Below are 15,694 nucleotides of genomic sequence, written 5' to 3' on the forward strand. Positions count from 1 at the left end.
TCTTTTGGAGAGAAGGCAGTTCTTGCTTAGAGCAAGCGTGCCTGGAGAAGACGGCTGATTTACGCTTGCTTACTGCAGCACACCACCCAGCCCCGCCTTTGTGGTGCCTGTACAGCAGCCAAAATGCTGGCTGGAGCGATGCCGCTACTGTCAACCCTTAGAGTCGCTGAGGAAGGGGTGTGTGGCCCCATAGCCGCAGCTGTGGTTCGCAGCCCGTGCGCAGTCCGGGATGCCGTAGCGCAGCGGCAGTGCGGAGGGGACGGCGCGGTGCCGGTCCCAGCGCGGAGGGGAAGTTCCCCCTGCTGGAGGAACGGATCCGCTGCGGCCAGCGGAGCGGCGCGGCCGGGCACTTGTTCTCCGAAAATTAATTTCTAGAGGTGCTGAACTTTAGCTACGTGTCTGTCTCTGTCTTGTAGCTTTACCTGAGGGCTGTGGGTTGTTGGTCTGTCTGCCCGCCGACGTATTGGTTTTCTGAGGACCAGATACAGAGAGCCAACGTAAGAAAAGCTGATCCTGTTAGGGAGGACTTTTGAGCTCAGCAGAGGAAAGGTGAGGTGTCAGGTCAGGCTGGATAGGGGTCTGAGCAACCTGGTCTAGTGGGAGGTGTTCCTGCCCATGGCAGGGAGTTGGAACGAGATGACCTTTAAGGTCTCTTTCAACCAAACCATTCTGTGATAAGGGCTGGATACTGTGGACAGAACTGCGAGGAGGTCTGTGGTAACCTGGGACTAGAGAAGTCTGTGATCAGCTCCTAGAACTGCTGCCTCTGGTTTGAAACGTCCAGTCTCTCCCTGCAAGAGTTCTTCCCAGGTTACTCACAATACATGAGAGATTTTCAGCCTCTTTCAGGTATGCTGTCGCAGAATGACGGGGAAACTTTGCTGCAGATGCCCAAAAAGAACAATATGTGGGGCGTGGAGGCAAGGATCCTGCCGTGCACCCAGGGTGGCTGGAGCCCTGGTCCTAATGCCAAAAACAGGCCAGCTGCTTCACAGACCAGCCTCCAGGTGAAGCTTGGGGATGGTCTGGTGGCTAGCTTGAGATCTCAGGATTACCGCAAGACAAAACCTCATCATGAATTGCCATGGGCATATATGCTTCCAGTAGAAGGGAAAAACCAAAGCAGGGAAGATGATTTCAGGCAATCTAACCACATTTGGCACGTGCTGGTGAAAGAAAGGAAAAGAACCCAAAGGAAACTTAAAGAGAACAGCCTGCAGGTCAAGCCAACATATGTTGTTTTGTGTTTGGGCAGCTGTTCCTCATGGAAATTGGATTTGACAGCCGTGAGACCCCCTAATGAAAACTGATGCCGAGGTGAGATTGCTGTTTGTCATCACTGATGATGATGGCAATTTACCTGGATCATGTGGCCAATCCCCTTGTCCGTTGTGCCTGGACACTCTGGGGTGTGTGGGGAAATGGGGAAATCCTTCTCTTTCTATGGATCGAAGACACCCCTCGACCCCGTGCCTCAGCTTTGCCTATACTTTGATGTGAACAGTCCGTAGGATTTCCTTCGTGTCCTGCTCGGCTGCAGTGGTCCAAGGAGCGCCCGCGCACCTGCCTGCTGCCGCGAGTGGGGCAGGGACCCCCTCCGCACCCGAAAGCTCCGCGCACGCCCCGGGGTCTCCGGCTGGAAAGTCCGGCGGGAGCGGGGAGCGTGGGGGGCTCCTCCTCCTCCCGCGGGGGGCGGCTGCGGGCCCTGCCCAGTGTGGGCGGCTGGGCCCGGCTGCGCGTTGGCTGCGGGCGGTGCCGCCAGTGAGGCTGCGCTGAGGCTGCGGGGCCGGATGGCCGAGCCGCCCTCCCCGCGCACTCGGGCGGCGGCCGGCAGCGGGCGAGGACACCGGGCGAGCCCTCCCTGCCGGGAGAGCCAGCCCTGCGGCACACGGCAGCGCCATGGTCTCATGGATCATCTCCAGGCTAGTGGTGTGAGTAGCTGCCGCTCGGCACCTGCAGCGTGTGCCCGGTGTGCCCGCGTGTCCGCGCGTGTGTGTGCGGTGTCCCCGCCGCCGGTCCCGCTCGCCCCTGCTGTGGATACTGGGCTAAATTTAGCAGGTTGTTGTCGGGGCCGGGGCGCTCGGCTGCCCGGCGGGTGAGGCAGGAGGTAGGTGGGTCGGATGGGATTTTCCAGCATGAGAAAACCACCGGGGGGTGGAGGGCAAAGCGCTGCCGCGCTGCACAGCGCAAGGTGACAGGGGAGAAAGAGAGCGGGTGGCATCGCCCGGCGCTCGGCGATGGACGGGCTCGGGGTCCGGAGGGGGAAAGGAGCATCAACGGGTGGGAAAATGGACATGGATTTGGGCAGCGGCGCTTTGTTACCGGGCTCGGCGCGGCCGGGGGCTCGCGAGGGGGCGTGGGAGAGGCGGCCGCGGGGTCTCCCAGCCGCCGCCGCCGCCGCTTTCTTCTGTCTGTTTTGCAAAAGAAATACCAAATATTCCGTTCCTCTTTGCAACTTGCCGCCCACCCTCTCAAAAGACAGCCTCGCTTTCCCTTTAACCTGTCAGCCTGGGAGAAGAAGCGTGGGGCTCTTTGCACTTGGGTCCGACAGATTTTCCAAGGCCGAAATTGCTCTAGGTGGGAATGTGAAAATTCCCTGAAAATTCTTCCCAGGCAACAGGGGGAAACGGGAAGCTCGACGTATATGTTTATCTGCCTCACCTGAGAAGAGGTTTAGTGAGAAAAAGGCATTTTTGACGCTATTTGGAAAATTTGTGGAGGAGGAGGATTACAGGTTTAAGGTGGGGCAGCAGGATGGCTGATCTCCCTTCTGGAAATGTGACTGGGGAAGGCTAATATATGGCATTAGATGTACAATTTGCCAGTTTTCTCTGTCAGGTACATATCTGCATTTCCTGCAGATTCAGGAGAACATCTGTTGTGCTCTTAAGTTCTTTTAGAGGGTTTGCAAGGCCCTGTCACTTTCTTTGTCTGAAAGAAATGTGCCATGATGTTGCACCATCAGCATGTTTCCAGAAAAGCATTTTCAAGGTCTCTTTTGCCATATGAGATGAAACATCAAAAGGAAAACTCACCTTCATCTTAGTTATGTCTCTGTATCAGTAAGACATTGAGTGTCAGATATGAAGATTTTAGGGGGCTCCAGAGTTGAATTTAGCCCCTGGAGGTCTGTCATCTGGATTCAGCTGCAGCTAGCATTATTTGGCTTGCACTTCATTCTGGGAAAGCGTGTTAAATATTTAAAAGATTTAATTTGAACAGTATAGCTGCAGATATCTCTGCCAGCAATGTGAGACATAGCATGTATTGTCTCAGGCAGCTTTTCTTTCTTCTTTACTAGACTTAATTTCCACTTTGAAAAAAAAACACATTATTGTGTAACCCAGCTAATCCTCAAGAACAAAGAATGTCTACGCAGAGATGGTAGTTTAACTTACTTGTCTCAGCACATGCACATCTACACAGACGATTTTGTCTAAGACTCATGGACTGGGTAAAAATCTGATAGGGGCAGGACCTAGAGCAGTTGACCAGTCAGGTAATTAGCTGAGGACACAGACCTTCCTGTTCTCTTCACTTATGTTATCTGAATAACATGTCACAGCATGGAATCAGCTGTGCAGAGGGCAGTAACAATTATTTGTTATGCTGCATATTCAGTAGCAAGTAATGAATATGCAGTGTAAATATTAATTATTTAGTAGTCATAGTAATAAGTAAGAATTTTTGCAAGGAAACCTAGGGCAAGGCAAGCTTGGTCACCACTTTCTTTCCATTACTGAGAGTACATCCATCCTTTAAGAACGTTTTGCACCAGGAAGTGCTGGTTTGTTATGATCCCAGCAAGAAACTTGGACTCTTTAGAGTATTGCTTAAAACACCATTTGCTAGAGGTAGTATTGCAAAGAAAAAGAGGCGAGTACATCTTACATTCCATCAGATCCTGGAAACCCCGAGGTGCCTGATATGGAAGAGCCCTCCAGTCTGATGCAGCACACCATGCAGATCTCTCTGTGGAAAGGTTCCCTTACACTTTGATCTTTTCAGCATTTGGAGCATTTTCTTCTTATTTCTGAAGACATTTCCTTTCATCACGCCTACTGCCAGATGAAAAGGATGTTCACAAGAGAGCTCATTGCCACACTTAGATGAAGACAAACATGGCTTAATGTCAGGTGATGAGCGAGTTGCTCCTGCATCCAGGAGGTATGTGCATCCCAACACAGGCCAGAGAGCCAGGATACACCTGCAGCACAGCACAGACCTGCACCCATTCAGGGTAACTGTGAGCTGGATCCCTGACTCCTTAGTGTACAGTGGTCTTCAGATTAGGATCATGACAAAGATTTAATCTATCTAATCCAGTTTCCCCATCTCATTATGAATCAGTAGTTGATCCATCAGTACAGATAGCTGTGCTTTAGGTAGAATGGCCCCCTGGTCAGGCTTTTTTCCCCTCTGCTGTGCTTTAGGTAGAATGGCCACCTGGTCAGGCTTTTTTCCCCTCTGCTTGTGTCTATGTAGTTGTTTTTTCATTAAATCTTATTAGCTGATAAGGATTATGAGGAAAGTGGTGTGGTGTGGTTTAGTCACACTGTGAATATTACTTTGTGCTCGTATGACTTCTGCTGATCTCCACAGGGTTTATGTCCGATATGACTCAGCTAACAGAAAGGGCTTTAAAACAAAAAGCAAGGCTTTGCTTTGTCTCTTTGGTGCTTTGCTGCTTCTTCTGTCTCTGATTTGGTTGTTAGTGGCTCTGCCCTGGCACTTTCTATTTCTAGAACATTGCTGAAGGAGAAGAACCTGTGAGCACTTCTCACCTTTTTCAGCAGGAAGTCAGCCTGCAAACCTTCTCTTACCTCATTTCACCTTTAGTGTTTGGGCTTTGTGTCCAGAGTGCTGGCTGGTTCTGTTCTGCCTGCAGAGCTGTGTGCTGGGAACCCCCAGAAGAGAAACGATAACTTCAGAGCAGCATCTTATACTGCCATAGCTGTGTGTTAAAGACTTTATTATGTTCAGCATCTGCACTAGGTGCTGTACAAATGCAAAATAAAAAGATAATCATGTCCCTGGATATCTTTTTCCTCTGGCAGCTCAATTCTCATTCTCCTGTCATACTACTCCCAGGTAGTTTTTTCACTCATGTCAGTGAGAACAAAATCGGGTTATTTCTTTTCTCATGGCAGTGGATTAAGTGACTTTTCCACCAAGGGATGCCTGTGATCTCTGGAATTGCAATTGTTGCATCTCGGAGTTACTTGTTCCTATGTCTCTCACAGTAACTGGAATGGGATAATGTTGTTATTCATGGGTTAATTACAGCCCCTTCTTCCTCTCTGAGTACATCTCAAAGGACATCCTGGAGCACCTGTATCTCAGTTTTCTCATCTATGACGTGCAATGAGCTGTTCTGAATTTATCTTCCCTGAGGCAGACCAGAAGGGACCAATGGTCTGTCCTACCAACTACAGGTTGTTGCTATTCATTTCAAAGGAGATTCAACCTGCCTGAAATGGTAGAGGCCTCTCTAGGAGAAGGACTTGGGATGTCTTCATTATTGCAGACCAGTTCAGCTACAGTGCACAGCACTGGCAGTCTTGGGTGGCTACTTTTGGCTGTTGTCTACAGGCACTTTGGATTTAAAAGTGGTGTGTACAAATGCAGCCTGTTGTATTGGCATGGGAATTCTGTTCTTTCTCAGAAACATGAAACTTGGTTTATGTGCTTGGGATCATGCAGAACAGAAATAAAGGTTTCTGGCTCCCATTCTGGAAGTTAGGCACATTGCAGGGCCTGTTGAAAGCCTTTTGATCTGGAACACGTGGCAGAGGAAGGAAATGTCAGTAGAAGTGAGGCTGGGTTAGACAGGTTATCAGTAGGTGAGATGATACTGTGTGATGACTTAGGCATTTGAATTCCTCCTGTGAGAAGCTTAGAAGTGCATTGCAAATTATTATAAAATGGTTAAATATGTTCTTCATGTTGAAAATCCAACACCTTAATTATGCTTTTTTGCCTGCATTTCTTTTCTTTTAAATCAAAATAACATTAATGGCCTCTCTGATCTCTTATGTTTTGATGTGAAAGAGAATGGCAGCTTTAGATATGTTCATGGGGAATTCCTGTCCCTTTGTGGAAGTAACAGGGATTTGGGGATGTCAGAGGCATCCTTTCTTCTGGCTGTCCCAGGAAGTAGTTAGATTCTGAACAAAATCAAACGGTAACCAAAGAATTCTTTAAACTTATGCGCGAAACTTCCTTCCCTGTCACAGTTAGTCAGCTTTCTCTTTCTTGGTTATTGTGATGCCATTTTAGCAAGGCTGAGTGAGATTGGCCACCCCCATCCTCATCTGGTGTCAATCCATAGTGCTACTGAGTCAGACATTGATTTCATCTTTATATCAGTAAAGAACTTCCATTTTAGAGAAACTTAGCAGATCCTTCCTCCTGCCACTTTTCATGTGTATGGGAAGCCTGAAGAAATTTATGAATGAAACAAAACCTGTGAAGTTGTATCATGGATATTACCTGATGATAGAAAACAATAACTTGTGTCTTCTTTATGAAAGGAAGAGACAGGATCCACACAAGCAGGCAAGGGCTGCTCTCATAAAAGCAGAGCACAGCTTCAAGCTGTTGGTTATTGATACATCAGCATTGGGTGTCAGTTGATACATATCACTGAATATATATCATGTATTGGTTATTGATACATCAGCATTTGCATTTCTGCTGACATACGTCACACCTGTGAAGGTCCTTCACAGCCTGCTTTATTTACTTGGTGCTGGCAGGTGACATGAAGGATCCAGGTGTTCATTGCTCTCTACAGGCCTCCCACCAGCAGTGTATCATTATCTGAAAATACAGCAAAGGACCCAAACTGCAGCTTGAACTCCCGGTCAAGGCTGTGGAAAGAGTTTGCAGTAGACTCTTCTGTGCTCTGGAGCTGGGAAATGGGAAGGGCAGACCACCTGCCATACTTGCGGAGTTTACTAATAAACTTTACCTCTAAAAAAGGTGGTGTAATCCCTCCAAAACAGAGGCTGCAGGCTTGCACTGCTGCTGTACTTCATGTGAAGAGCACGTGGTCTCTGTGGCTGCCAGCTCAGTTCATGTGCATCCCTGCTGCAGCCTTTGGCCCTGCTGAGGGGGCAGAACCTGCTGGTGACAGTAAGTGACAGAGGAGCGCCCAGCGCAGGTGCGACATTTGCTGTGCCCTTGATGTGAAATGTGACCGTGTGATCACGCTGCGGGGGACAGCACTGCCTGCTGCTCTGGCAGCCGTGACCCAGATTCTCCTGCCCAAGCACAGATGTGCTGGAAACGCTCCTGGCCCCAACGGGGAAGGTTTTCTGGTGTGCACATCTCAGATTTTACTGCTTCTGGTGTGGTAAGGAAGGATGTTTTACCAGCCTGGAAGCTATGGAATATAGCCAAGGGGCTTGGCCTTTGCATCTGCCTTAGTACAGTATTTTGCCTTTGTGGGACCCTTTCCATTCACTGTATTAAAGCACTTTGAAGCATTAATTTGGCATTAATTATTGAGGTTTGCACTTCTAAATCATTAGAAGATTTTTCCTGCCATTGTACAGGTAAGGATGCCGAGACACACGGAGATCGAGTGATGTGTCCAGTATTCCACAGAGGAACAGGTAGCATATTTCCTCCAGACTCCCTGCTCAATAAATTAATAAAAGGCAACTTGATAAAGGGAACTGGGAAATGTGCATGTGGCTTTTCGTATGGATTTTTGATGGTTGTAAGAGAGAGAGCAAAACTACAGACTTAGATGCTACCTGAAGCTGTCAAACAACGAAAGGCTGACGTACTTTGAATCATGACCTCTTCCCTTTCAGATCCTGAGTGCTGTCCTTAGTGTCAGTCAGCAGAAAGCAACAGCCAGACTGCCTAATGCAGGCTACTAAGTCGGGCATTACACTTCCTAAAATTGGTTTCCTAGTCACAGGAGGGAGATTTAGATCCAAGGTACTTGAGCTGTGGTTCACAGATGGCTGGCAGTCCACAAAACATCAGTCAGTCAATGGAAATTGTTCAGCTCTAAACCAGAAACCCTCATACAGTTATGTACTAACTGATTTAGGCAGAAGATACCATTTTTTACTTAATTTTTTTAGTTACAAGTTTTGTAATTATATCTACTGAATGACAGTTTTGTTGAATATTAACATTTCAACATTTTGTCTATTCCATGTAACTTATTATTTGTCATCTATCCTTAAGCAACAGTGGGGTATAAAATGAGCTGTGTGTTTCTTTTAAAGGTTTGCATGAAGTGAATGGGAAAGGTTGAGAAACACTCTTCTGTGCTCTTACTGCAATTAACAGAGTGAGACTGGCATCTCTAAGGAGCTTCCATCAGAGGTTGTGTGTTGCATGGAGAGCTGTTGGGTCAAGGGGAAATATTTGGTACACACTGGATGAAGGAGGACGACACAATCACACCTCCTACTTCTTGAGCAGTTGCTTCTGAGTACTGAGCACTGCATTTGTCTTGCTGCTTCCGTGTCTCAGCAGACAGAGCTGATATCTTGGAAACTTTCAGGCTAAACATAAAGGTGGATGAAGACCTGAGTGCTGCAGAAGTATTGGCCAGTTTGGATTGCTGCAGAACCTTTGTATCATGAAATTTCTTCTATGTCCTCATTAGGCAGCAAGGATCTGAGTCTAGATTTCCTTTTGTTGTCTTGTCCACTCGGCTGAATTGGACCCACTCAGATTTCAGGTAGGTCTTTTGAGGTGAAATGGCCCAATGGAGGGATGCATCCATGTAATCAGGCTCTTTGCAAGCAAAACACTTACATGGCAAAATCTCCCTTAGATCACCTGTATGGTTGAAGTTAATCACATGCTGCTTTTTGCAGGGAAGGTCTCACATACTTTTGTTATCACTGGTATGCTACTTAGATTGCAAACTCTTTTGGGCAGCAAGTTCATTTAGTATTTTTAAATGAGCAAGATCATTTAGTATTTTTTATCTTACAACACCTAGACAGTGGGGGTTAGTCTCTAGCCGGTTCTTCTATGTTCTGTAGTAATAGAAAAATAAATAAGGTATGAATACATGCAACTCTGCATTCTAGGTGAATGATTCTTGAGACTGATCCTATGCTCCTCAGAAATTTCTCTGTGACACTATTGCTGGTACAGTGTTCATACTCTGATTTGGCATTTCACATGCATGTAGTAAGGCAGAATTTAAACTGATAAAATCCAGGCAAAACAGATGGTGAGCAGAGTGGTGAGAAAGAGCTAGAAGAAGTGACAAAATGAGGACTGTGTTTTATCTTTCCGTGACTTGTGTGCTTTTGAAGAGAGTGACTGAGGTAACAGGACACTCCCGCTCATTCCACAGGTAGGACTCGGCAAGGCACTCTAGACCTGGAGCACCATGCCAGAGCTAGAAACATGGGTGGTACTTTCCCAAGCTTTGTACACAGAACCACTCCATCTTTTGCTGTGAGCCTCAGAATGGGCATAACTCCTTAGCAGAGTACCCTGCTGGTTTTTTCTTGCAGACACATTTTGCAAGAGAAGGGGAGGGCAAGGGATTTTAATTTGCTCTGGATGGTAAAGCAGCCACCTGCAGGCTGGTAAAAGTGGTCACAGAACCAGAAGAGGGGCAGGGGTGGCATGAAAGGAGGAGAGAAGCTGGTTGTACAGTAAGTAGAAATGAAGAGCAAGGATTATGTTTCAGAAGGGACACACATTGATGTGGAGGCAGAGGATTGGGTGTCAAGTTGGAGATTTACTCTTGGCAGTGATGGGGGACAGCTGGTGTCACGCTTAGGAAAGGCTTGTTTCTTCAAATGCTACTTGCTGCATCCCATACTGCTCATGTACTAATTGCTAATAAATAAACATTCATTTTCAAAGAAGGAATCAATCAATTGTCAATAAAGCTGCAGTCTCTCTTTCCCCTTTCTCTCTCATGGAGCCAATAGTAATATGTCGCTTTCCAAAAATGGCAAATTTTACAGGAGAACAAAACCAATATTGAAGAACCAATTCGTGAGGAGCTACAGAGAATGCTCCTCATGTCTGAAATGTTGTGCCTTTTTGGATGGAGCCCAGGGATACCAGGACCATGTGTGCACCTGCCTGTGAATCTACCAGGCAATCCAGTGCTATCAGCATCACTGAACAGTTGCAGCTCCTGCAGAAGGAACACTTCTGTTGAGTTCATACTGCTGCTTCCTTTCATTCAGCTCATTTATTCTATTTTTTGTTTCCAGCCTATAAATAAATGTTTACAGTGGAAAGCAAAAAACTGACAGACATTTCTTGCCTCATGTTTTGGAGGGAGGCTTATAACCAATAACCAACCTTATACAAGGAAAGGGCTTGTGCTGCAGATTTTGTATGAGAATACCAAGAGCCTGGATTCAGTGCAGTGCTGTAAATTCCCTGTGGGAAGAAGGCAAATTATTTATTCTTTCCTGATTTGGTACCTGTAAAACAGTCTTAGTGATAATCTCTGTCCATGTAAACTACCAGTTCTGTTTTACACGTGGTAGACCTGATGTGGGAATGAGGTGCCCCCACTGGAGCGGAACTGGAGGGGCAAGGTAAATATGAATTCTGAGCTGAAATTTCCAAGCCAATGATCAGAAGTCCAGGGATACTCTGGGATGTTTTACATAGACAAACTTCTTCTGTGGCAGAGCTCTCCTGGCTGTCAGTCCCCGAGGAGCACTCACGGAGAAGTGAAACCAGGAATCTTGTGTGGCATTTCAGGAAGAACACCCTTCCAGGGAGGATAGTTGGGAAACACCTGGTGATGGTAAAGAGCAGAGCAATCACAGAAGGATAACCTTCTCCATTCACCACACTGTTTCATTGTCACCTTTGTCTTGATGTCTTCAGCACAAATGCTCTGACAGTTGCTGTGGGCATGTGAGGAGAGCAGTTCTCTCCAGCTGCAGGTCACATCAAACAGCCTTTGTGATGAGGTGGTTGTTCTAGCTTGGGCAGTTCCCACAGGACTGCTCTGCCTTTGGCCCTTTTGTGGATGAGCCTCATTCTGCTCATTCTGCCTGTCCTGCTGCCTTTTCTGCTGTGAACTTGGGAGGACATGGTCTGTGCATATCTAAACTTAGACCTATGAGCCACTCAGGTTATGTGACCTACAAGAAATTGTCCCTGGTGTTAGATCAGGCTCGATAACACCATCTGGCTCCTAAATTCTACCTGCAGAATTCATAGTGACATGTGAAAGAGAGAGATGGATGCTGGAGCTGCCGTGAGCTAAAAGGCTTTGGGTTTAGTCACATATTTCATGGGAAAAAATGAGTGGTTTGATTTGAGAATGAGCTCAAGACAGGTGGTTATATGAAAATAAATTGATGGTCAGTGTTTAGATTCCACTGAGCATGTCCCTCTGCAAAAAAGCCCACTATCCTAGCTGGTATTTTTTGCTGAAAATCATAGCAGAGAGGCCAGGGGCATGGTGGATACAAGCACTGAATGAGACTTTTCCCCCTTCCAAACAATTTTTCTAGGTCTGAGCTGAAGCACATTGTCAGGGCAGCCTGAAGGCTGTTTGCATTTTCCCTGGCTTAATTGTACCTGTTTTGTAGCTGAACAAAGGACTCTGCTTTCCAGGTTTACTGTTTTCATTCTGCTTATAAGGATTTTGGTCAAAACAGAAAGATGTTGCTGTTTAAAAGGAACATAAATAATTAAATTGAGATACTCTGGGGAATATACCCCATAAGGCTGGATTTGTTGAATTTAAGTAGATCATAATAATTTCCATGGCAACACACTCTGCTGTCCTATATACAGAAAGGGTCTTTCTCATAGGATCAAATGCAGAGAGGAAGCTGGTGTTTTAAAATATACCTTAAAAACACAGACACTGAAGTAAGAGTAAATTGTTTCCGTTGTAAATATTGTAGGAATTTTCTTATGCTTGTTATACTGTGCTCACCTCTTTTCATAGCTGTCAGAGCGCAATCAGTCAAACCAATCCCCTGCTGACTCTAATGATTTATGGAGAGCCTGAGGTCTAATGATGCTTTCTCAAGATATAATCTATCTAATAGATATATCCATATCCGGATATTTATATAGCTGTAACTGTCATGAGCCTGCAACACAGACTTCTGAGGTCATTTTGAACAGGTCTGCAAAAATCCTTGTGTTCTACTGCCTATCCTTGCATCTGCTTGTGATCTCCTGTCTCACTGTGCGAAGCAAAGCTGGTTTCATCAGTATTTGGACAGCATTGTGAGATGATTGTGTATGGTGTGTTCTGTTACAGCTGACTCTAAGATGGGAATTCTTAGCACCTGAACATTTAGGGATAACTGAGGAACCATACATTCACTTAGAAGATTTGGAGATTCTTCAGTCCATCAGGAATTGCACAAACTCTCTTCCTCTAATCTAGCAATCAAATAAGTGGATCATTTCATGTGCTCAAAAAAGCCTTACAGCCACATGATCAGAGTTACAGAATCTGTGTGAAATGAAGTGTGATCATCCAACCTAAAATGATGGAATTCAACAGAAAACTTCTTAATGTAACTTCCTAAGAAAGAAGTCACCGTACATGGGGGGGGAGGGGGAAAGTTTGTATCTGGAATAATTACAGCTTCTCTATTTTGTACATATAAGTAAGCTAAGTGGTCCATTGCCAAATTTTAGCAAGAACTGCCACAAAAATTCCCAGTCCTGGTTTGTGGTAAACCTGAAGAAATAAGGCTGGATTTTCTGCAAACAAACTAAACAAATAGCTAAAAAATGCTGGGTCAGTGCAAACCTCAAAAATTTTCTCATCCCTAAGGCAATACCAGAGCTTCAAGTTGTGTCAACTGGTGCAGCTTTGCTAGGGTCAGTGAGCAGTGTAAACCTACCCAGGTGGGAGACCTAAGGTTGTGTTCGTAGCTGGGAATGGTGAGGGCCTTGTAGAGGGTGCCAGCTGCATCCTAGAAAATTGAATATTACAGGACAGAAGTTGGCCAGTTCAATGGAGGACTTGTGTTCTTTATGAGCTGCGAGTTAAACTGCCCTTTGAGTGGTGACAGATCCAGGATAGAGGGCTCCTAAAAGCACGAGTCTGTCAGGACAGATATTTTATCCTTTCATTTCAGTATTGGGAATTTCATCCCTAAATAGGAATATGGCTTTACCTGAGCTTCAGCAACCAAAGCCAATCGAATGGGCCATCCCAAAGCCTGTAATCAAGACACCTCTGAGCTCAGCTCTGGAACTCTGATGAGTTTCGCTATTGAGCTTTTCTCTAAGAAGTGTTAATACCCACTGAAAGCTGAGGATGAAGAGCATGACCACCTTCTCTTTAGATTCAATCTAAAGAATCCTAATGCCTTATTGCACCCTAGCACATATATTTTTAAAGCTACTTTAATCACATCAGACAGGTAGAAACTCTGTAATCTCTCATGCTTCATGCCTGTACCCGTGTGTGAATCTCTGTTACAGAGGGTGCTGGCTAAAACCATGGCTGCTGCCATTAGCTCTGGGCTCCCATCCCTGATCCTGGTTGCCTTAAACCAGTGCTGCTATGCAGGCTTTCAGGACCTGGGAACCCAGCAGCTCACCAACAGCCATTTCCAGGGCCTGAGGGCATGGGACATAGGTGGTTGATGATAAACACCCTGTGCCTGTTTCTACATATTGTTCCTAGATCACTGCAGAATCAGCGGAGCTGCCTGAGAGACTGACACTGAAAGACCTTGCCTGCTGTCCATGAGGCAGGACATGCATTTTAAGTTTGTAAATACTATGCCTGATTTTGCATGGTACTTTTAAGCGAACCAGTCTGCTTTCCATGTAGTTTGGGGTAATTCATTATTAATCTCATGTAAACCCATTCTGTAAAATCATACCCCCCACCCCCAAAGATTTACTTATAGATTTGATATTTTTCATCTCTTTGATATGGTGTGTCCTGAGGTTTTTGGACTCAGATGTGCTATGCAGCCACTAGAATAGCTCAGCATTCTTTTTCAATTATTATTCTGCTGAGGTTTGCAGATACTTGGCTGTAGCAAATCAGGTCCCTATTCAAACACTATTATAATTTATGTATTTTCTTGAAACCAAGAAACCTCACTCTGGGCAGTCAGACCATAAATGGCTGAAGTCTGTGTAAATCCAATTCTCCAGATACATTTTGTACAGCTACATGTGTTTGAAACAGTTTAACCATTTCATTTCAAAATAGCAATGCTTTGTTTAGAGTCTCACTTGCAACATTGTCATCCTTCTGTGTGAATCCCCTCGCCTGGGAAAGAAAGCAAACACTGGACTGTGGCACTTAAACCAGCAGTATTAATGAATAAGAAATGATGGAAATCATACATAAGATAGCACACAGTGTGGGTGTTCCCACAAAAAGTACAAGCTGCCTTCTCAAGCAGCTGCTTATTTAGAAATCTCTGAAATGGTCCCAGAAGAATTGGCTGTCTTCCCCTTTGCTTTCCTCTCAAGTTATTTCTGTGAAGTCTCCATCTGGCTCCTAGGCCTCAGTTTATACTTTATTTTATATTTTATATTTTGAGTAGCTGCCAGCTGAAAGGTATTTGTGTGAGAGGGAAGGTGAGAATGGAAAAAAAGGTGAAGTGGCTAAGCCAAAAGAAAGAAGAGGGGCAAAGCCTTTTCTGTTCAGAATTGTGCAATGCACTGGCTTTTTACCCAAGCCTGAGACAAAGTGGTATTCCTCATGGTGTAGGAATGGAGCTGTGCCTGTGTCACAGGCTTTGATCTGAACACATTTGTGTTTGGGGAAATGCAGAGTAGGAGAGAGTGGCATGGTTTATCCCTTCTACTCTCTAAGGCTCTCAGCTAAAGCCTGAAATTCAGAGATGTATGAGAAGTCTGGGAGAGATCAAAATTGAATGCAAATGGGAACATGACATCGTCTGTCAGAAGGAGGATTGAGTATCTGGATACTGCTGTCTTGAGGCATTAAAAAAACCAGAGTCAAACCCTTTCATAGCTTCACCAAATTGTGAAACTGGATTTTAAATCCCAACTTTTATAATATGTGCATATATTGCGTGTATCTGTGGGCATCAGATATTTTGATTTGTACTCTGAACCTGCAAGGCTGTGTGCATGCTCTTTTCTGAGAAACTATTGTCTGATACTTTATTTTGAATGGAAATGTTCCTGTAATTGCTTCCAAGAAATCACCTGATGAGAATAAATGAGCAAAGGTGGGAATTGCTAAGATGTCCTCACAGTGAGATTGTTTCCCTGTGTAATGATGGAGGTGGTAAAGGCTGGCACAGAAGCAGTGCCTGGAAACTGCAACTTCTCTTTCTAGATCTCACACCACCTGGGCTGTGACCAAGCTGCTGATTTCCAGTGGTGAAAGCCATTTAATTTCCAGCATGGTCAATTGAACGTGTAGATATTTGTCATTTCAGGCTTTTCTAAAGGTTTTTACCCTAGGTATCTATTTGTCCAAAATCTACAATTGTCAGATGTTGTTGTAAAGCTCTCAGTATGAGGTGCTGTGCCATGAAATGCTTTAGCAGATACCTGTCCTCACTAGTGAGTCTTGCCTGCTCTTTAGGTAATAGGTCGTTGTTAAAAAATGTAATGTAGGTGAATAGTAGTTGTGCTGTAAAAAATTGGTGGAAGTGAAAAGAAACCCCTTTCTCTCTCTTACCTTTAGTTAAAGACCCAAACTTCACTTAGTAGAATATCACAGGGATTGAAATCTAGTCTTTAGTGT

The 15,694-nt window shown here is 45.3% G+C and overlaps 1 protein-coding gene across 4 annotated transcripts in view; it reads left to right on the top strand.

The window, feature by feature from the left end:
• Window positions 1-1,738: 1,738 nt before the first annotated feature.
• The window catches only part of REEP1 (receptor accessory protein 1), a 67,298-nt gene continuing 53,342 nt past the window's right edge, over window positions 1,739-15,694 (top strand). The window contains exon 1 of one of the 4 annotated variants that reach the window (XM_048303894.1): window positions 1,739-1,931. In XM_048303894.1, coding sequence (XP_048159851.1) covers window positions 1,900-1,931 — 32 coding nt within the window. In that variant the 5' untranslated portion in view covers window positions 1,739-1,899. Of the gene's footprint in view, window positions 1,932-1,952; window positions 2,108-15,694 lie in introns of those variants that run through there. The other 3 variants (XR_007203680.1, XM_048303892.1, XM_048303893.1) reach the window with 3 other exon arrangements.

This window comes from Corvus hawaiiensis, chromosome 5 (assembly GCF_020740725.1).
Source record: "Corvus hawaiiensis isolate bCorHaw1 chromosome 5, bCorHaw1.pri.cur, whole genome shotgun sequence".
Classification (NCBI taxonomy): domain Eukaryota; kingdom Metazoa; phylum Chordata; class Aves; order Passeriformes; family Corvidae; genus Corvus; species Corvus hawaiiensis.